General features: G+C 41.1%; 1 protein-coding gene across 2 annotated transcripts in view; it reads right to left on the reverse strand.

Moving 5' to 3' along the window:
- Positions 1-20,893, reverse strand: part of C8A (complement C8 alpha chain) — a 42,981-nt gene extending 22,088 nt beyond the window's left edge. For both annotated transcript variants that reach the window (XM_073357581.1, XM_073357579.1), the window contains exons 1-6: positions 20,683-20,893; positions 17,787-17,883; positions 16,376-16,520; positions 12,296-12,440; positions 8,751-8,940; positions 1,500-1,700 (exon numbers count right to left, since the gene is read on the reverse strand). In XM_073357581.1, the coding sequence (XP_073213682.1) occupies positions 1,500-1,700; positions 8,751-8,940; positions 12,296-12,440; positions 16,376-16,520; positions 17,787-17,883; positions 20,683-20,795 (891 nt within the window). In that variant the 5' untranslated portion in view covers positions 20,796-20,893. The remainder of the gene's footprint in view (positions 1-1,499; positions 1,701-8,750; positions 8,941-12,295; positions 12,441-16,375; positions 16,521-17,786; positions 17,884-20,682) is intronic.
- Between the last annotated feature and the right edge of the window lie 1,573 nt (positions 20,894-22,466).

Raw genomic sequence — 22,466 nt, forward strand, 5'->3', positions numbered from 1 at the left:
TCCTGCAAGTTCTCTCATGTTTGAGCCATTGCTCCAAGTCTCAGAAACTGACACAATGGGCTGCCCTGCCTGTGATGGGGTGTCAGCCCCACACAGACTTGGAAGAGGTTAAGGTGGCCAAGCAGGCCAATTAAATCCCCTAGGTGCACCTGAAGGGGGAGCCAGGGAGCAGGCCACTAATTATGAGTAGGCTCAGCTGTGCCGGAGCAGGAGGGGTCCAGTATATAGCCAAGTAGCTGGCCACAAGCAGTGGTGGTAGGAAGGCAGGCTACAGTTACTCACTCATTCACTAAGTGGAAGGAGTTAAGATGCTGGTAAACCCAGAGAGGGGAGAAACCAGTGAAGTAGGAAGAAGCCCAGGGAAATAAAGAGATATAGGCCTTGGCTGCATGTTATAGGATCCCTGAGCTGGAACCCAGTGTAGAGGGCAGGCCTTGGTTCCCCTACCAGCCACTGGATAGTGGCACAACGTGTCGGAGATGCCATCCTGACAGCAGAGTCTGGAAGACCTTTGAATTCCCCAGAAGGGGAGGACTTTAGTGACCTGGCCGGAGGGCCAAGTCATGAAGAGGAAGATGTAGATCTGGTAGTGAGCAGTGTAGTGGGAGATAGGATGGCGGAAGACACCACCGGAATGGGAGCACAGGCTGGTGGAGCTATTCCCTGGGAGAACCAGCAGGAGGTGCGGTGAGTGACGCTTGTGACCCAGCCCTTTTAATGAGTCATTTTCTGAGGATATAAAATCACTGATTGTTTTCATCAAAAAAATTATGTGACTCTAGACAAGGAAGAACTAGATACTTTAATGGTGCCAGCTTAGAGCAGTTTTGTAAGCACTTCAAGTAGGACACTGTCAAGATCATTCTCTTTTACTGTTCCTTGTCACTAACCAAGAGAAAAGTAGATCACAGGCATAGTATAAATATAAAATATTATCATTAATATTATTAAATCTAAATGGGAGTCACGACATATTTGGCCATGATACAAACTTTCTACTAAAAATAAACACTTCCATTTAGTACTATTTGTTTACTAAGATACTTTTAACTTATGATACAATAGAAGCTTAATTTACCACCATATTGCAGCTTGTATTAAATTGAACAAGATCTATTTGCCACTGGAGCTCATTCCCTGAGGACAACTGTTTTGATGAACATCTTGATATTTTCCCCTCCCTGTTTGTCACTTTAAGCATTTCTTTATTTATATACTTAATATAGCCATGAAACAGGAAGGGGCAAGATGACATTTATTCTTATACTTTGTAATTCAATTTTATTCCCATTATAATGATTCTGTTTGCTTAAATGTAATAAGACCAACAAACAAGATTACTAATGATGACACATTTGCAATTACATGAACAAATGAAGGTACGATTACTATTGTTTAAAAAACATGCAAGTAAGGGAATAAACTAACAGAAGTTAAATTGAAATTGCACAATGCAACAAGACATGACTGAGAGAACACATGCACCATTATTTTGTTACCTTCTCGTTATACTGTGTGAAATTCTTCAGGGATCCTTTACCCTTTGATAAACTGAAACCTAGCTCAAAAAGGGGAGGTATGTTAGCATAACTTATTCCAAAGGTAAAGCCATAATTTGTGGATTTATCTTTTTTTATGGCATCAATTAAATCTCTCGAATCATCATAAAACTCAACAGAGAATCCAGAATCAGCATGAGCCTGAAATGAAAAGAAGAGGCATTACTTTTGCAGCTATGACCTGCCTTCTTTATCCTATAACTCTCTGTGCTGACGTATCTGATCCTGCCCCAAATGAAGTCAGTGGTAAGGTAATGCAGCTTATTATTAAAGTAGTCTGACACTTCCCATTACAAAACCCTGTTTTCAGTTGCTTATAACTTTGCCAAACCTTAATTGTTTTTGCTGAAATTTTCCCAGGTGGTGCCTAACTCACTCTGAATATTTTCTGGAAAATATCATCAAAAATGGTTCAACTGTTTCTGAGAATGGGGTTAGGGGGAAATAATTTTTTTTTGTTTTTGCTCACAATAAAAACATTCTTTGAACAACTCTAGTGCCCCTATACTTGAGAGCAGTGACTTGAAATTTGGCATGGTGGTGGCCTTTGTGTTAGGGATGTGCCTTTTGCCAAATCTGACTCAATTTAACCAAGTTTTGAGTCTTTTAAAAATCTACACCATAGATTAAATTATAAATTATAAACACCTGCTCAGAAGAGATGGCTTAGATTTTAGCAATTAAAATCTAAGCACATTCCACCCACAGTGAGCCCCTGACAGCTCCTAGCATGAGCATGCACCATTCCCACAGAGTTACTGAACACGGTCCATCCCAGGGCTACAGGGGCTCAGATGGACTTTTGCTGTAAGTGCTGCTCCTAGCTGTCTATGCTGGGCACTGGAACTAAGAGCAGGGGTCTCTCTCTCTTCGGGTATATCTGTACTACCCGCGGGATCGGTGGGCCACTATCGATCCAGCGGGGGTCGATTTATCGCATCTAGTCTAGACGCGATAAATCGACCCCCGAGCGCTCTCCCATCGACTCCTGTACTCCAGCACCATGAGACGCGCAGGCAGAGTCGCCGGGGGAGCGGCAGCAGTAGACTCGCGGCAGTGAAGACACCGCAGTGAGTAGGTCTAAGTACATCGACGTCAGCTACGTTATTCATGTAAGCTGAAGTGGCGTAACTTAGATCGGTTCCCGCCCCCACCCCCATGTAGCCCAGGCCTTGGACCCTCAGCGATGGTACCCAGGCAGTGTGGAGGAGAAAGCTCTCTGAGCTGAACACACAATGGTCAAAAAGCTGGACCAGGGAGGGGGAAAATGAGTAGACTGGGACAAGATGTCTGGGGCGGGAGAGAAACTGGGATTGGCTGGGCAAAGAAATTGTAACTGGGAGCAGAAAGGGAAGCTGAGACTGAGAGTTGGTGCGGGGGAGGCAGGGTAGAGGGAGTAGAAGTTGGGACAAGTTGGGCAGGGAGCCAGGTCGAGGAGTGGGAGCTAGTGAGGAAAACAGGAAGAGGGTGTCAGTTGGTGGTGGTGTGAGGGACATGGAAATTGGATGAGGAGCTGGGAGGAGGGGGGCTGTGCTTTCACCACATGAACTGCTTTATAATGCTACGTACTCTGAAAAATTAGGTCCTCCTAAACTCAAAATTTGTGGATTTTAATCTCAGTACTTCAACCCCACATCTCTAAAATGGGGATAATATTACCCTCCTCACAGGGATGTTGTGAAGATAATTTAATAGATGTCTGTGAATCACTCAGATACTGTAGGGATGAGTGCCAGAGAAAAGACCATGAAGAAATTAGTAATTCTTTCTTCAGAGCACTATCTGAATAGTATGCAGTGAATAAGCCCCTCGGGGTTGGGGCACAAAATATTGAACAGGTGCTTGTTAAGTGAGCACCGTCCATCCTGTGCATTGAATTTTCTATCCTGTGGAAAATATGGTATGTGATCATGTAATTATAAACTGCAGCATAACGCTTACACACAAGAGGGCCAAATTAAGATTGCACAGGCAACCTTAGTTCTGGCTTCCTTAACTTTTTAGTGCTTGACTTTGCAATCTTAACATTCTTTTAATTTTTTGGTAGTTTATACAGTGCATAACATTTTTTAGTGAAAGCAACAAGTCTCTGCATAGAATAGCTTGCCATCTTGAGGGGCATACAGAGAAAATACCGTTTTGGAGCTTTACAGTGAAGTAGCGCATTTAGAGTTCTGCAAGGCATTTGGTACTGCACCACATTTTGATTAAGAAACTAGAATGACACAAGCAACACGGCAAACATTAAATGGATTAAAAATGGGATACGTCTCTCAATATAATTGCAAATGGGGAAAACGTCATCTAATAGGTTTCAGAGGAACAGCCGTGTTAGTCTGTATTCGCAAAAAGAAAAGGAGTACTTGTGGCACCTTAGAGACTAACCAATTTATTTGAGCATGAGCTTTCGTGAGCTACAGCTCACTTCATCAGATGTTTACCGTGGAAACTGCAGCAGACTTTATATACACACAGAAATCATGAAACAATACCTCCTCCCACCCCACTGTCCTGCTGGTAATAGCTTATCTAAAGTGATCAACAGGTGGGCCATTTCCAGCACAAATCCAGGTTTTCTCACCCTCCACCCCCCGACACAAATTCACTCTCCTGCTGGTGCTAGCCCATCCAAAGTGACAATACCTTCAGATCAGCGGCACTGCTATGGGTACCCGCATGGCCCCACAGTATGCCAACATTTTTATGGCTGATTTAGAACAACGCTTCCTCAGCTCTCGTCCCCTAAAGCCCCTACTCTACTTGCGCTATATTGATGACATCTTCATCATCTGGACCCATGGAAAAGAAGCCCTTGAGGAATTCCACCATGATTTCAACAATTTCCATCCCACCACCAACCTCAGCCTGGTCCAGTCCACACAAGAGATCCACTTCCTGGACACTACAGTGCTAATAAACAATGGCCACATAAACACCACCCTATACCGTAAACCTACTGACCGCTATTCCTACCTGCATGCCTCCAGCTTTCACCCTGACCACACCACACGATCCATCGTCTACAGCCAAGCTCTGCGATACAACCGCATTTGCTCCAACCCCTCAGACAGAGACAAACACCTACAAGATCTCTGTCAAGCTTTCTTACAACTACAATACCCACCTGCAGAAGTAAAGAAACAGATTGATAGAGCCAGAAGAGTTCCCAGAAGTTACCTACTACAGGACAGGCCTAACAAAGAAAATAACAGAACGCCACTAGCCGTCACCTTCAGCCCCCAACTAAAACCCCTCCAACGCATTATTAAGGATCTACAACCTATCCTAAAGGATGACCCAACACTCTCACAAGTCTTGGGAGACAGGCCAGTCCTTGCCTACAGACAGCCCCGCAACCTGAAGCAAATACTCACCAACAACCACATACCACACAACAGAACCACTAACCCAGGAACTTATCCTTGCAACAAAGCCCGTTGCCAATTGTGCCCACATATCTATTCAGGGGACACCATCACAGGGCCTAATAACATCAGCCACACTATCAGAGGCTCGTTCACCTGCACATCCACCAATGTGATCTATGCCATCATGTGCCAGCAATGCCCCTCTGCCATGTACATTGGTCAAACTGGACAGTCTCTACGTAAAAGAATAAATGGACACAAATCAGATGTCAAGAATTATAACATTCATAAACCAGTCGGAGAACACTTCAATCTCTCTGGTCACGCAATCACAGACATGAAGGTCGCTATCTTAAAACAAAAAAACTTCAAATCCAGACTCCAGCAAGAAACTGCTGAATTGGAATTCATTTGCAAATTGGATACTATTAATTTAGGCTTAAATAGAGACTGGGAGTGGCTAAGTCATTATGCAAGGTAGCCTGTTTCCTCTTGTTTTTTCCTACCCCCCCCCCCAGATGTTCTGGTTTAACTTGGATTTAAACCTGGAGAATGGTCAGTTTAGATGAGCTATTACCAGCAGGAGAGTGAGTTTGTGTGTGTATGGGGGTGGGGGGGATGTGAGAAAACCTTGATCTATGCAGGAAATAGCCCGACTTGATTATGTAAAGAGTTGTCACTTTGGATGGGCTAGCACCAGCAGGAGAGTGAATTTGTGTCGGGGGGGTGGAGGGTGAGAAAACCTGGATTTGTGCTGGAAATGGCCCACCTGTTGATCACTTTAGATAAGCTATTACCAGCAGGACAGTGGGGTGGGAGGAGGTATTGTTTCATGATTTCTGTGTGTATATAAAGTCTGCTGCAGTTTCCACGGTAAACATCTGATGAAGTGAGCTGTAGCTCACGAAAGCTCATGCTCAAATAAATTGGTTAGTCTCTAAGGTGCCACAAGTCCTCCTTTTCTTTTCATCTAATAGGTGTTTTTTCTCTTGGAGTCCTGCAGATTCTTGGCCCTAAATATTTAAAATTTTTATCAATGACTTGGAAGAAAACATGAAGTCATGACTGCTAAAGTTTGTAGATGACTCACAGATCAGGGGAGTGGTAAATAACAAATAGAACTGGTCACTGATACAGAGCCATCTAGATTGCTTGATAAGCTGGGATCTGGCAAACAATATGCCTTTCAATATGGCCAAAATCAAAATTCATACATCTAGGCACAAAATATACAAGCCATATTTATAGGATGGACTCTATCCTGGCAAGCAGGGACTGAACAGAAGCCTGAAGTGCGACACTGTAGCCAAAAGAGCTAATGGAATCCTTGGCTGTATAAACAGGGGAATATTGAGAGGAGTAAGGAGGTTATATTACTTCTGCATTTGGCACTGGGTGACCACTGCAGGAATACCAGGTCCAGTTCTGGTGTCCGTACTTCAGGAAGGATGTTGAAAAATTGGAGAGGGTTCAGAGAAGAGCCTCGAGAATGATTAAAAGGATTGGACAGCATGCCATATACTGAGAGACTCCAGGAGCTCGATCTCTTTAGTTTATCTAAGAGAAAGGGGGTGATTTTATCACAGTTTATATATATCTACATGGGAATACAAATTTGGTCTGCTAGATTGAAGAGCTTTCTATTATCAAGGTAAAACAAGATCCAATGGCTGGACATTGAAGCTAGACAAATTCACACGGGAAATAAGGTGGAATTTTTTTAACAGCAAGGGCAACTAACCATTGGAACAATTTACCAATGGTTCTTCGTGACTGAAAATGTTTAAGATACGCTCTAGTTTGAGCACAACAACTGGACTTGAAGCAGGAATTTAATTTAGGGAAGTCCTGCGGGGTGTGTTGTTCAGGTGGTCAGACTAGATCACAGTGGTCCCTTCTGGCCTTAAAATGTATTAATCTGAGGGCATGTCTTCATTAGCAACGTTAAGCACTGCCATGGCAGCGCTTTAACGTGGCTGTGTAGTCGCGGCCCCAGTGCTGGGAGAGCGCTGTAAAAAAACCACCCCCACAAGGGGAGTAGCTCCCAGCGCTGGTCCACTGTCTACACTGCCACTTTGCAGCGCTGAAAATTGCAGCACTCAGGGGGGTGTTTTTTCACATCCTTGAGTGAGAAAGTTGCAGTGCTAAAAAGTAGCAGGGTAGACCAGGCCTAAAAGTCCATCTCCACTGCAGGAAGAAGTGTGTGTTCTGTGGGAATGCATAGTAAAATTTTTGAAAGGGTGAAAATTGACTTAGAAGCTGAAGACCCATTTTCAAATATGGCCTAGGGCTAGGGCCAGATTTTCAAAGGCACCTAAAAATGAAGACAGGTCCCTTCTAGGATTTTCAGAAGTCCCTGTGGCATGACTATAGCATTCCTGTTTCTCCACAGTTAACAGACATGATCAGGATATTTTCCTATGGGGAGCTTACTAAATGGGGGACCTTCCTGGTGAGAGGGTTCTCTACTAGGTGCGTAAAGCATGGCTCTCTGTGTTTGACCTCATGCTACAGATCCTAAGCAAGTTAAGCATCTAACTCAAAACTATTTCAATGGGATTTAGGGTTGTGGGCCCAGATCCTTAAAGATACTCTGTTCAGCACTGCAATGCCTAACTCATAGGCTGCCTGCCACGCAGTGGAATCTTCAGCCTCAAGCTGGGTGCCCAGGCCCCGCATACGATGAATGGAGAGAGTTAGGCATAAGAAAGCACCTTCTTACAATCCTTAGGTGCTTTTGAAAACCACGCTAGGCTCTGATCTGTATTTTTAGGTGCTGAAATATCTTTGAAAATCTGGTTCTGAGTGACTTAACCAAGCTCACGTAGAAAGTCTGTGGCAGAGCAAAATCTCCATAGTTCCTAGACTAGTACCCTAACCATTAGATTATCCTTCCTCCCCTGTTTGTTATTTGTTTTGTGTTAGTGCCTAAAAGCTCTTGCCTCCATGTGCTGGGAAATGTACAAAGAGGTAACAAAGAGGCCTTCCCTGCCTCAAAGAGGCTATAGACAAAAAGTGGGTATAACAACCTGACAGGAGGAGCAAAAAGTAACAAAGCGGGGATTAGGATAAGCAATGGTCAAAGCACACTAACTGCTAACCATGGCAGTGATGACTTTACCCTGCAGTGTAGGAAGTTCTCAGCAGGAGAGGTGGAATTTTAAAGCTCCAGCATTATACAGACAGAGGTGGGGGTGGGAGGTGCCTTAGCTCTTCTATGGCACTTGTCATCCAGCCTGCAGATCTCAATGCACTGTAAAAGTGGGCAAGTATCATCATCCCCATTTAACAAATGGGGAAACTGAGGCACAGAGAGGGTGACGTGACTTGTCCAAGGTGTCACAGTTCGTTAATAGCCGAGCTGGGACCAGAAACCCAGTTCAGTGCCTTGTCCACTCAACCAGAATAAGTAATAGGATTGCTTGGGTGATGCAGCAAGAATCACATTAGTTCCTTGATGTGTGGATTTTAAAAATAACTATGTTGTGCAAATGCTTCTTGTTAACTAAAAAATTGTTGCTTTAGAGACTGTTGTAAAAGGTGGGTGTTGTGGAAGGATTTGAAGGAGAGCCTGATTGAAGGGAGTACTGGACCCAAAACATATGGAATTGCTCTAGTAATCTATTGTATCAAAATGCACAATCTCAGTAACAGCCCCAGAGCATATGAGGCTGCTCATCCATGAAAGTAGGTCTTCAATGTTATCTTTCTACTGCTGCAAATAACTGTAATATATATCCTGAGAAAATCTACATAACATCTCTAAGGCAAACTTCAGTTCCTAGTGAGAAAATGTTTCTAAATTAACATCTTAAATACTTACTAGAAATTGATATACATGGAAATTGTAGGGTTTTCTAAAATATTTCTCATCATCCCCATAGTACAAATGTTCACATGCAGAGTCATACTTCAATTCCCGCCATTCTCCATTGTAAATGTACTCACACTGGCCTCCATAATACTTAGGATCATATACAAATTGCATTTCTTCTTGTGTAAGAACATTGTATCTTTAATGAAAAGAGACATCATCCAGAAATTAATTATAGCTTTCTTTGCTACTACAAGAAAAATCGCTACCTTTTCTCTCTCCCCCCGCCCCCTTTGACTTTACATACATTCTGTTCTCAGACACTGGACTCTGTTTGCTTTGGATAGCAATGACTCAGGATCTTCGACTTCATAAATGGGAGGTTTTGATTCCACACCTCTCCATTTTTGCCCTCTCCTGGGGGAACTAAGCTAAAGTGATTTGTCTCTCTGACTAAAAATGAGACAAATAGCCTGTTATTTCAAAGACAGTATGGTAGAATCATAAATTAGAGATGGAAGACAGTAATGAAATCATCCAGTTCATCTATCTTCCAATAAAAGATGGTTCTCTGTAGTTCATTTTCTAGTATTTGGTCAGGTAGAGTTATAAAAATGTCCCAAATTGTGGGGCTTCCATCAAGTCCCTTGGGAAATCATTTCACAGCCTCCTAATCCATCTCAGTGTCACAGAATTGTTCCTGGTATTCAAAGTAAACGTTCTGTTTCTCAATTTCACCACTTTTTGCTAGTTCTCTCATTTACCTGTTTCCCCTTGGGTGTTAACACCCTCCATATATTTGTAGACTGCTCCCACCTAGTCAAATTATTCATAGTTGGTTCACTTAGTCATTCCATATTAGTCATTTCCTCCTGCTCCCTGACCATTTTAGATTCTCTTCTCTCAATTCCCTTCAGTTTGTCAATGTCTTTTTGCTAACTTGGTAGCCTGAAATGAAAGTAGCATACACTGATGTCCATTAAGAAATTCCTCAGAACTGGAAATCCTCTTCAAGAACATAAGAATGGCCATACTGGGTCAGACCTAAGGTCCATCTAGCCCAGTGTCCTGTCTTCCGACAGTGGCCAATGCCAGGTGCCCCAGAGGGAATGAACAGAACAGGTAATCATCAAGTGATCCATCCCCTGTCGCCCATCCCTAGGTTCTGCCAAACAGAACACCATCTAGGGACACCATCCCTGCCCATCCTGGCTAATAGCCATTGATGGACCTATCCTCCATGAACTTATCTAGTTCTTTTTTGAATCCTGTTAGTCTTGGCCTTCACAACATCCTCTGGCAAAGAATTCCAATGACTGACTGCGTTTTGTGAAAAAATATTTCTTTTTTCTTTTTTTTTTAAACATGCTGCCTATTAATTTCATTTGGTGACCCCTAGTTCTTGTGTTATGAGAAGGAGTAAATAACACTTCCTTATTTACTTTCTCCACACCAGTCATGATTTTATAGACCTCTATCATATCTCCCCTTTGTCGTCGTCTCTTTTTCAAGCAGAAAAGTCCCAGTCTTATTAATCTTTCCTCATACAGAAGCCATTCCATACCCCTAATTTTTGTTGCCCTTTTCTGAACCTTTTCCAATTTCATATATCTTTTTTGAGATGGAGTGACCACATCTGCATGCAGTATTCAAGATGTGGGCGTACCATGGGTTTATATAGGGGCAATATGATATTTTCTGTCTTATTATCTTGCCCTTTCTTAATGATGCCCAACATGCTGGTCGCTTTTTTGACTGCCACTGCCCATTGACTGGATGTTTTCAGAGAACTATCCACAAGATCTTTCTTGAGTGGCAACAGCTAATTTAGACCCCATCATTTTATATGTATAGTTGGGATTATGTTTTCCAATGTGCATTACTTTGCATTTATCCACATTGAATTTCATCTGCCATTTTGTTGCCCAGTCACCCAGTTTTCAGAGGTCCCTTTGTAGCTGTTTGTAGTCTGCCTTGGACTTAACTATCCTGAGTAGTTTTTTGTATCATCTGCAAAGTTTGCCACCTCACCGTTTTACCCTTTTTCCCAGATCATTTATGAATATGTTGAATAGGACTGGTCCCAGTACAGACCACTGGGGGACACCACTATTTACCGCTCTCCATTCTGAAAACCGACCATTTATTCCTACCCTTTGTTTCCTATCTTTTAACCAGTTACCAGTCCATGAGAGGACCTTCCCTCTTATCCCATGACAGCTTACTTTGCTTAAGAGCCTTTAGTCAGGGACCTGGTCAAAGGCTTTCTGAAAATCTAAGTACACTATCTTCAATGGTTTTCCCCCTTGTCCACAGGCATGTTGATCCCTTCAAAGAATTCTAATAGATTGGTGAGGCATGATTTCCAATTATGAAGATACTGAACACTTAATATTGTGTGCTTTGCCGAGGGAAATATAAATGACAGTAGTCTATGACAATGAAAACAAAATAAATATGTGGACTGATAAGCTTTTGATAGACTCCTTTGGGGCTTCTTCCAAAAAAACCCCACCAACACCATTTAACTCATAAGGAGTCTTTCCACCAACTTCTGTAGCTTTGGATCAAGTTAATGTAGTGGTTATATGATGAAGGACCACATTCTCATACTGTAGCTCCTATTTTCTTTCACATAAGGCTAAGCTTATATATATATATATATATATATATACTTTAAATGATGCCATTTGCCAGTGTTACCTGTCTTAGATTCCACTTTTTTCTTACCTAATTCAGTCATAATCAGTTTAGGATTTGATTAAGCAATACTTTCTCCTGCAAGTAGGTACACTGAGGACAGGCCCTGAATGCTCTAAATCAATGCTCTTAATTCTTCAAAGTGGGGAAAGCAATCAGACTTAGCATTCAGAATGTTCTATTTCACTTCATATATTGCTTTCATTAAATAGAGAAAGTTATAGCTTAATAGGGCATTACAAAGGTGGGGAATTATTATTATTACCCTGAGGGGCAAGCAGAAACATGGAGGGCATGTCTACACTGCAACTGAATGCCAGTGGCTGGCCTGTGTCAGCTGACTCCTGCTCAGAGGGCTCCAGCTAGGGGGCTGTTTAATTGTGGGGTAGACGCTTGGGTTGAAGCCTGGGCTCTGAGACACTGCCAGGTGAGCCCGAGCCCGAGCCCAAGCCCAAATGTCAACACTGCAATGAAATAGCCCCCTAGCCTAAGTCTTGCGAGACTGAGCCAGCTGACATGGGTCAGCTGCAGGTGTTAACCTCTCTGGGCATGTCTAAACTGCAGTTAAAGTGATTTGTTCAAGCTTCCAGAGTGAGTCAGATGCAGAACTTGGATCAGATGCCATGTCTGTTGACTCAAAGTCCAGTGCCCTGTCTGCTACAGTGCTACTCACTGCTGTACCATTTAGACTGTGAAGTCCTTGGGACAAAATCCTCCTCCTCTGTTTTGTACAGTACTATGCATGCTGTCAGAGCTCAATTCATAGAGAAATGATGCTACTACAGAATAAGAGCAACATAAAAATGTAATCCTGGTCTGACTGAAAGAACAGCAAATAGAGATTAATTACTCACCCTTGGGCTGCTCTTTCAGACCCAGGAATTGGCTGTAGGTTTTCACAGAGGATTTCAATATCTTCATCCTCACAGTTACTCTCATCAGACCCATCTCTGCAGTCTGGCTCTCCGTTACATACAAGGTGGGGTTTTATACAGCGACCTGAAGTGTATATGTACATGTAATCTCTTAATCATCTCTACAATGCTTGTTCAGTCTAAGTAGGTAATTTTGGTTTAAGTGTTCACTGACACAAGTCCATAAAGAAGGGTTGAGCCTGCATCTCCTTATTCAGGCAAAAGTTCCATTTATTTCAGTAAAAGGAGTGTATTACACTCCAGGGTCTACACTGGCTTCTGTCATCGTAGAGTCTTCAGAGACCCTAGCAGCTAAAGCTCCTTCATGGGCACAGGTGGTGCAGAACAACCACAATCTTCTTTCACTGGTGGCCCATAGAGAGACATCTGAGTGTGGGCAGCCCTGGCTGTGGTAGCAGTATGGCTTGAGCATCCAGGGATCCAGTAACTCAGCTTCTCCCCGCAGCTGGATGTTAAGCTGCCATAGGCAACCTGCTTCCCTTCATGGTGAATTACCTACTCTGGTTCAAGAGGCCAGTAGGCAAGGTGCACTTGATGTCTTGTTCACAGAAAACTGTACAGTGGTCACCAGTAAAAAGTCACCCTTTGTTAAGTTACCCCCCACACTGGCATTTACAATACCCCTATTCATGTACAGGGGAAAGCTTGGTATCTCAGAAACCTCTGTGTGGTCAGGGCTGGCAAATGGTGGAACTATTAAAGGTGACCACTGTACATAAGAACGGCTATACTGGGTCAGACCAAAGGTCCATCCAGCCCAGTATCCTGTCTACCGACAGTGGCCAATGCCAGGTGCCCCAGAGGGAGTGAACCTAACAGATGGTGATCTAGTGATCTCTCTCTCCTGCCATCCATCTCCGCCCTCTGACAAACAGAGGCTAGGGACACCATTCCTTACCCATCCTGGCTAATAGCCATTAATGGACTTAACCTCCATGAATTTATCCAGTTCTCTTTTAAACCCTGTTTTAGTCCTAGCCTTCACAACCTCCTCAGGCAAGGAGTTCCACAGGTTGACCGTGCGCTGAGTGAAGAAGAGCTTCCTTTTATTTGTTTTAAACCTGCTACCCATTAATTTCATTTGGTGGCCTCTAGTTCTTATATTATGGGAACGAGTAAATAACTTTTCCTTATTCAATTTCTCCACACCACTCATGATTTTATATACCTCTATCATATCATCATAGAATATCAGGGTTGGAAGGGACCTCAGGAGGTCATCTAGTCCAACCCCCTGCTCAAAGCAGGACCAATCCCCAACTAAATCATCCCAGCCAGGGCTTTGTCAAGCCTGACCTTAAAAACTTCAAATGAAGGAGATTCCACCACCTCCCTAAGTAACCCATTCCAGTGCTTCACCACCCTCCTAGTGAAATAGTGTTTCCTAATATCCAACCTAAACCTCTCCCACTGCAACTTGAGACCATTACTCCTTGTTCTGTCATCTGCTACCACTAATAACAGCCTAGATCCATCCTCTTTGGAGCCCCCTTTCAGGTAGTTGAAAGCAGTTATCAAATTCTTCTCATTCTCATTCTTCTCTTCTGCAGACTAAACAATCCTAGTTCCCTCGACCTCTCCTCATAAATCATGTGTTCCAGTCCCCTAATCATTTTTGTTGCCCTTTTCTGAAGCTTTTCTAATGCCAGTATGTCTTTTTTGAGATGAGGGGACCACATCTGAACACAGTATTCATGGATTTCTATAAGGGGAATAAGATCTTCTCCTTCTTATTCTCTATCCCTTTTTTAATGGTTCCTAACATCCCGTTAGCATTTTTGACTGCCGCTGCACACTGGGTGGACATCTTCAGAGAACTATCCACGATGACTCCAAGATCTTTCTCCTGATTCGTCATAGCTAAATTAGCCCCAGTCATATTGTATGTATAGTTGGAGTTATTTTTTCCAGTGTGCATTACTTTACATTTATCCACATTAAATTTCATTTGCCATTTTGTTGCCCAATCACTTAGTTTTGTGAGATCTTTTCGAAGTTCTTCACAGTCTGCTTTGGTCTTAACTATCTTGAGCAATTTAGTATCATCTGCAAACTTTGCCACCTCACTGTTTACCCCATCTCCAGATCATTTATGAATAAGTTGAATAGGATTGGTCCTAGGACTAACCCTTGGGGAACTACCACTAGTTACCCCTTTCCATTCTGAAAATTTACCATTTATTTCTATCCTTTGTTCCCTGTCTTTTAACCAGTTCTCAGTCCATGAAAGGATCTTTCCTCTTACCTATGACAACTTGATTTACGTAAGAGCCTTTGGTGAGGGACCTTGTCAAAGGCTTTCTGGAAATCTAAGTACACTATGTCCACTGGATCCCCCTTGTCCACATGTTTGTTTGACCCCCTCAAAGAACTCTAATAGATTAGTAAGACATGATCTCCCTTTATAGAAACCATGTTGACTTTTGCGCAACAATTTATGTTCTTCTATGTGTCTGACCATTTTATTCCTGTATTTATATCCTGTATTGTTTTTCATATGTATTACAATGTCTTACCTGCACTATTCACTCCCTCTGGGACACCTGGCATTGGCCACTTTCAGAAGACAGGATACTGTGCTAGATGGACCTTAGGTCTGACCCAGTATGGCCATTCTTATGTCTTAGGAAGTCACACTGCCCTCTCTCTCTCTCCCTCCCAGGTAGAGATGAGCTATTGCAGGAGTAGAACTGGTATCTTCTGCCTGCAGCAGAGAGGGGGCAGGATTCCAGAGGACTAGGCAGGGGGCATATACTCTGTGATTCATGGGGATCCATGCACCCCTTTGAGCAGGAATTTAGGGAGCCAGCAAGCTGGTGGATCTGTGATCTGCTAGCTATTCTTCACTACAGCGATGGGCAAAAGAGCCACAAGGGCTACTTCAGTGCTTTCTGCTATATCACTATAGCTTGAAAGAAAGGACTATTCCCTCCCTGCATCTACAAATCTTCTTAATGCTTATCTGGGTTACTTGGACCAGGATTTGGGCCTTATTGTTTAGAGAAAAGCAGAGTTTGAACTTGAAACCATCCTAAAACTTTCCCTGGCAATGTGCAGTGGAGCACAACTGTGGAGCCTGGGTTGGACACCTCCTAAGTTCTAAATAATGGATCCACTGTGTGGGAATCTTGTCAAGTTCATTTTGCGATGCTCCAGTATGTTTATTATCTAAGATCATGTTCCTGAATAGGAACTACAAGAATAAATTGCTTCAGTTGGCTAAGTGCAATTAACTCTGTCAGGTTAATGTACAGATTTGCCTTTTCAAGTTGCAGAAGGTGCTTTGGGAATTTGTTACAATAATTATATTCAGAAATGAATGTTTGCAGGAGGCACAACTTGAGAATACTTGTGCCACTGAAAATGAAGGGACATATCTGCCGCTGGAGTAAATTGGTGTCGCTCCATTGATGTCTGCAAAGGAATGCTGATTTCCACCAGCTAAAGATCTGTCCCTAGATATGGTGCAAATATTTCCTAACATCTAAAATGGTATTATATACTAGAAAGCAGAACTTGGCACTATTGTGTTGTAAGTAAAAACTATACTGATTCAACCTAATCTTGCAGGGACAGCCACCTGATCTCCTGATTCTACCGTAGCTAGTGCTGGTAGAAAAAATTTCTGTCAAAACTCTTTTTGATAGAAAATTGTTTGTTTGGTTTTTTGACAAAACAACATTTTCATGAAAGCTATCTGTTTTCCACAAATTTTAATTTTTCATCAAAAAACCGAATACCTGAAATGAGAGAGGTTGTGATTAAGCCAATATCTGAAATCTGGGCAGACTACATCTCCCATGATACACCACATCCAGGGACTCATAGGACACATTCCCTTCCCTTACCATGAGGAGAGAAAGTGGTGCATCATGGGAAATGTAATCTAGCCAGAGAATTTACACTGAGGAAGCTGAGGTACTGGTCCATTGCTCTCATTGATTATCTCATCCAGGACCAAAATTCGTTTGCTGTTATTCCCGATAGCATTTTACTTACCTGTCTCTTCACACTGAAAATCTTTTCCACAGCGTTGGCTTGCTGCACATGTTTCTGTTGCTCGGCATGCTGCCTCATCCCAAAAATGACCAGTGCATTTACTCCCCTTAAACTTGGCAGGCTGCAGCAAAGTTCTGTATCTGTACTAAATCACATTGAATAATAAAATAAAATAAAAAAGCAAAGAAACTGGCCAATTAACAAGAACTTTATACCCAGAAATTATAAGATTTCGATTAAATATTTAGTGGTAAAAACAAATCTCCTTTACAAATTAACCTGTTAGAACGTGTTTTAATTATTTAGGAATAAATAAATATTACTGCAGCCAACTATGGAAATTAAAGGGCTTAGCAAGAATGAAAATAAGGTGAGAGACAATGGGCTGGATTTTTTTTTCCCCCTCCTTCCACTGTTGTAAATTTGGTGTACATCCATTGACTTCAGTGGAGTTACTCCTGATTTACACCAGTGTGAGTTGAATAACACCTATTATTTTGAACTAAGCGGCTCTTTAACAGTGGTGGAATAGATTACATATTAATTTCAACATCCTGCAGATACTGCAATCCTTTCGGATGGAGCAGAGAAACTTCCCAGTCCTCATTTTCTGTTAATTGCACACATTTTAACTAACTGTCCCTGTTCCATTAGGCCCAACACCTGGCAAAGTTAGTTAATTTTTCCAAATTCTGGACCTTGTGCCTTTGTTCTATGCCTTTGATGTGGTATTAAGCTTTTCCAGTTACATATGCTTTGGAGTGGAATGTGGTGAGAGCTATAGGAATATCAGATGCAGACAAACAAAAATCACAACTGAGATTAATGGTGGATGCTGCTGCCTATCAAACTGAACAAAAAGAAAAGGAAGAGCAACCCCATCTGGAGTATAGTTCTTCCTTTCTCTCTCATTCCATATGCTTGACCTCTTGCTTTCTGCCTATAATATAAGTGGAAAATAGAAGTTATGACCAATACTTAACAGTTATGAAGAAACACGTGAAATGATACAAAAATCAGAGTAAACAGAGCTGATGAACAAAGAATGCTTTCCAAAGTGTTTTTATATCTGAGTATTTGCATTGAGTCAACAGAAATTCAATTAAAACCCAGCTAAATAAAGAAGAAAACAATTAGCCAAATATTGCATGCCTGATTCTTCTCTCATTTGCACCAGTTTTGCACCTTTCTAACACTTTTGGCTTCAATTAAATTACTCCTAATTTACACCAGCATAAGTGAGAGGAGACTCAGGCCCCGTGTTTCTAATACAAGATAATGTTTATCATATTTGGATGAGTTTACTGGATGTTTCAGAAACTATGAATATGCATAATACATATAATTAATCTGTGTACGTGCTCATCAGACACATCTGAAGATAAGTGAATACATTATGGTTGAGACTTACTTTTTTCTCTTGGCAAGGAAAGCAACCAGTCCATTCTGACCACTGGCTTAGCTGACAGTTCACAGGAGCTGGAGTATTGACATCTCGGCTGGTTCTTCTGAAGAGAGTAAATGATACCGGCCTAAGTTTTGGCGTGGAGTTTTAAGAAGAGATAATAGCTGTGGAGCCAAGCAGCAGGAGGAAAATCATATCCATTTTCCATACAATCACAGATTTTAGAGGAAACTAGAAACTTTTGCTGGGGAGAGTTGGCTCCAAACCACAGGTGGTGTAAATCAGTGTAACTGCACTGAGCTCATTGGAGCTGCACCAGGCTGCGCCAGCTAAAAATCTGACCAATAGAATTTGCCAGTGGCAGAAGAAAAAGCAGGAACTGGATGTCTTGATCTCCTGTTTCCTGCTCTACCAATAGATTACCTCCTTTTCCAGTATGGTATATGTGATAATGGGTGTTGTAAAAACCAAACATAAAGCTCCTAATAAATAATGGTTTATACCCACGTTCTAGAATATGACCAGAAACAGAATGCTGGAGACAGAAGAGAAAGCTGATTTGAATTCACACTGAGAATCCAAGTAAAAATAACAAACAGCATTTTGACCTTGAAGCTTCTTTTGAGGACAATTTGTAAAGGAAAGCATATAATTAATATGAGAGGAAATGTAAAGGTGGAGGCCACGAATACAATAGACACAGAAGATCCAGTAGGAGAGGGTATTGCAAAAGGATGAGGTGCAACTACTACATTGAGGAAAAAGAAAGCAAAATACTCTGTAGTGAAGTGGAGGAATAGCAAAAATATAAAAGTTTCGAGTGAATTCCACTTTTCGCTTTTCCTCTCACATCTCACCCCCAAATTGTCAAGATAATGTAATTACAAGTGCATGAACATGGCATTACAATGTCAACACAGAGTTAAAAAAACATTAATGGAAATTTGGAAATGATTCTGAAATGCGTAGATGGAATGAAACCATGTCAATACAATTCTAAATGTGATTGGGCTAAATTGTACCCTTCCTTTTGCCTGTGAAATCCCTTTGCCATCAGTCTATTGCACTGGCTTTTTATCGGTATAACTGAGAGCAGAATAACCATTCAAATCTGTAAAGACCACGGGTCAAATTCTCTTCTGGTGTAAATAAGTGAAACTCCACTGAAGTCAACAGAGCTCTACACATTTGCACCAACCAGTAATTTGCCCCAGTGTTCTGATAACACAACCAAACAATATCCGTGTGAGTATATGGAATCCACCTTATAATTTTACAGTCTAATTTAATGATATGGTTGAAATGCACTGTACACTACAGCATATAGGGAAACTAAATCCCCCCAAAGGAAAGGACACAACAACTATTAAGGCTGAGGCATAGAGGGCCTTATTCAAAACTCACTCACTCACTCCCTACTCAAAGAAAACTCTCATTGTCCTCAAAGGGAGTTTTAGCCACGTAAGGAGTAAAAAAAAAAAAAAAAAAAAAAAAGTGCTGTATAAGGCTCAGAAATTCAGTGTACAGACATAATTCTCTCTAGGCCTGATCCAAAGCCCATTGAAAGACTCTTATTGACTTCAACGGGCTTTGGATCAGATCCTCAAAGAAGCTCATACATAGCACCAGGGAAATATTTGTCTTATCACCCAGTGCAGTACTTATGAGCTTTTGCCCATCAAATCTTACAATTTGTATTTGGATAAAGCATTGTTTTGTGTTGTGGAGTACTGTACCAAAATAGCGGTGTCTGCCTTAGCTCAAAACATGTTTTGTGGGTTTATTTCTAACCCTCAGCATGATGATTATTTTTGGCGATTAACTAATGAGCAATCTGTTTTACTTAAGAGACTATGGTCCAAAAAGAAACACTGATAATTAGAGGAGGTATGGGGTACATTAGGGATTCATCAGAAGCTTGAGAAGAGAGAATACTAAATGAAACACACAAATGCTCAGCAAAGGAGCCTGTGGATACAGATCAGTGTGCTAGATGAAAACACACTGGATCTGCAGACAAACAGCAGAAACATGAAGACGGAGCACCCTAGAAAACATATATTCGTCCTGACGGAAGGGTTTGGTGGCTATACCCTTCAGCACTTCATAAAGTATTTAATTGGCTCACCTTCACCTAGCTTTTTAAATTTACCTTTTCATTATTCTGCCTTGTTTGATAAGTTCATCAAACATCAAAAATCTCTGCTTTGTTCACTTTCAAAAGGGATTACCAGAGTAAGCCTTCATAATTAAATGTATCTCTACCAAGCATTATTTCCTTTCTATGTCCTCCCTGCCTCCATGTTCCAATTATCACGGATATCTTTTTTGAGCCTTCAAAATCATATTTGCCTTTAAAACAAGTTTGCAATTAACAGCTGCAGAAAAATCCAATATTTTTTCCTATCTTCAAACTGTTTTCTTTAAAGAAATGTCACTTGTTTGTTCCTTTTTTAAGCCACAATGACATCGTAATGAGATACAATGGGGAAATAAATATAAAGACATTTAATTCATTATTTCAATGTTGAGCAAATCAAATAATGTTTAACATTCAAATCATAAATATGACATAACTGTAGTGTTGCAAACACTACAATTGAAAGCAAAATATTAATTATAAATAAAGCTTGATATATAGGAGATAGCAACCCAAAGTACACAAATATAGCACAGTAAATTTAAAATGAATGAATATTCTCCCTTAAAAGAATAAAGTATTATGCAAACAACAAGGAATGCCAATTACTAGACTATGATTTGGATGATTGCCAATATTCTTTTCTGGTAGCTGTTTACAGATAACAGTGCCCATATGCCTCCATTTGAGACTGAATTGATGGGCTAGCCAGATAGACAGTAATGTACAGCTGTATGTTAAATTATATAGAGATAGACTTACCTCTGGGAAGGCAATCCTGTTACCTCACTATGTGCTGTAACTGTATCCTGACATGATATTAGATAGGCTAACCAGAGAATCAGAGGAGAAACTTCATTCAGGCTCCACCACATTTCTTTTACATATGTAAATATTTCCTATAAAATAGTTGAAAACAAGTTTTTCCTTTGCCTTGGAGACCCTTTGGTTCCAGTGCTGATGGGTAGAATAGCAAAACCTCCCAATTCTGAGCATTGCAGAATACTGTAAATCATTGACAAAAGCACAAATCAAATCACGGGGCCCCAAGATGTATTCTGAAGGTCATTGCCTTCTTTTTAAACAAATGCCCAGATATTAGGCAAGGGAATATATTTAACCAAGTTTCTATTTACACATTAAAGTCAAATAAGACTTATCAGTGAAATGATCATTGGACCAACCTCAGGCACTCTGACTAATTTTGTGGGAGAGGGATTCCTATTTCATTTAATTTTGTAACTTGTATGTAATTTTTGGTGCTTCTGATAACTAAAATAATTAGCTGTGGGGAAGTTTGGCAGTATGGCAAATTGAATATTCTAGAATTCGGTGACAAGGAACAGAAAATGCCATGCACTGTAAGGAATACTAAAGGTAATGGCAATTCATTTTTCTCCATTGTCTGTTTCAATAAAATAGTTCCCAGAGTCCAAGGATGTGGGTGAGTTATTGCCTGACTCATAATGGCTGTCGGGTTTGCCTATGCAGTCACTGCGTCACCGGAATCTAAATCTTTGTTTTCTAAAGTGATCTGGGACGAAAAAGATGCACCTGAAATCTAAAGTTCTGTTCTATTCTATATGCTCTGTGAACCCAGCTATCAAATCCATCTGCAGCCCAAAGTTCTGACGACCTTTAATATAAATGGCTGCTTTGCACAGTCAAATGCCTTCTCCATGATAACAGATCAGAAACATACCATATATAATGAAAATTATTTGTGGAATGCCTCCTAGAAATAAGGCTGGGCTGGTTTGTGCAACAATTTCTAACTGCTGGGCTTGGTCAATTATTTATTTTTTATTAGAGGGCGAATTGATATGGAGAGATTTAAGCGGTAAAGCAATGCACATCCTGTTAGAGGTGGAATTAAAGAAATGCTTTCCAAGGTGTTACATATAATCTCACTTTCAGTTATGATTCCATTTACAACATTATGAATTGAACTTGTCTGTGTGTTGGATTGCTGTTTCTAATTCTTTGAACCTCTTTGCTTGAAATGCTGGCAATGCGTTAGATGCACAATTTATACGGTCTAACTTCAGGAAAGTATCCCCAGAGCTTCAGATTGGGACAAAACAATAAGCTGGATAAATGGGGATAAAAGAAGACTCTCAAATCGGGGTTAGGCTATGGGCTTGATCCTGTACCTGGTGAAGTCAATAGAAAAGCTCCCACTGGTTTCAATGGAAGCTCTGGATCAGGTACTATGTTAATATTTTTATTCCAAATCAGTTTCTCCTGATGTTGAGGTACTCTGTATTGCTGGCATATAATTAGAAGCCTCATAACTTTTCATTTAGAGCCCTTGTGTACCTAAAATCTGAGGCAGATTAGCTCAGTGTAAACAAATTTGATCACACGTGTTCCTTGCTATTCTCTGTTCCAGTTGAAGAGATTTAGATGGCTCTTGTGTGAATTGCATCTCTACTTTCTTAATGTTTTGCTCAAGCTGCATGGGGGAATCATTCTTTTTCCTCACTGATAACAATATAGTATTTTGTTTCACTTCAACAGGTCTCCAGCTCAGTCATAAATACTAG

This window comes from Lepidochelys kempii, chromosome 8 (genome assembly GCF_965140285.1).
Source record: "Lepidochelys kempii isolate rLepKem1 chromosome 8, rLepKem1.hap1, whole genome shotgun sequence".
Classification (NCBI taxonomy): Eukaryota; Metazoa; Chordata; order Testudines; family Cheloniidae; genus Lepidochelys; species Lepidochelys kempii.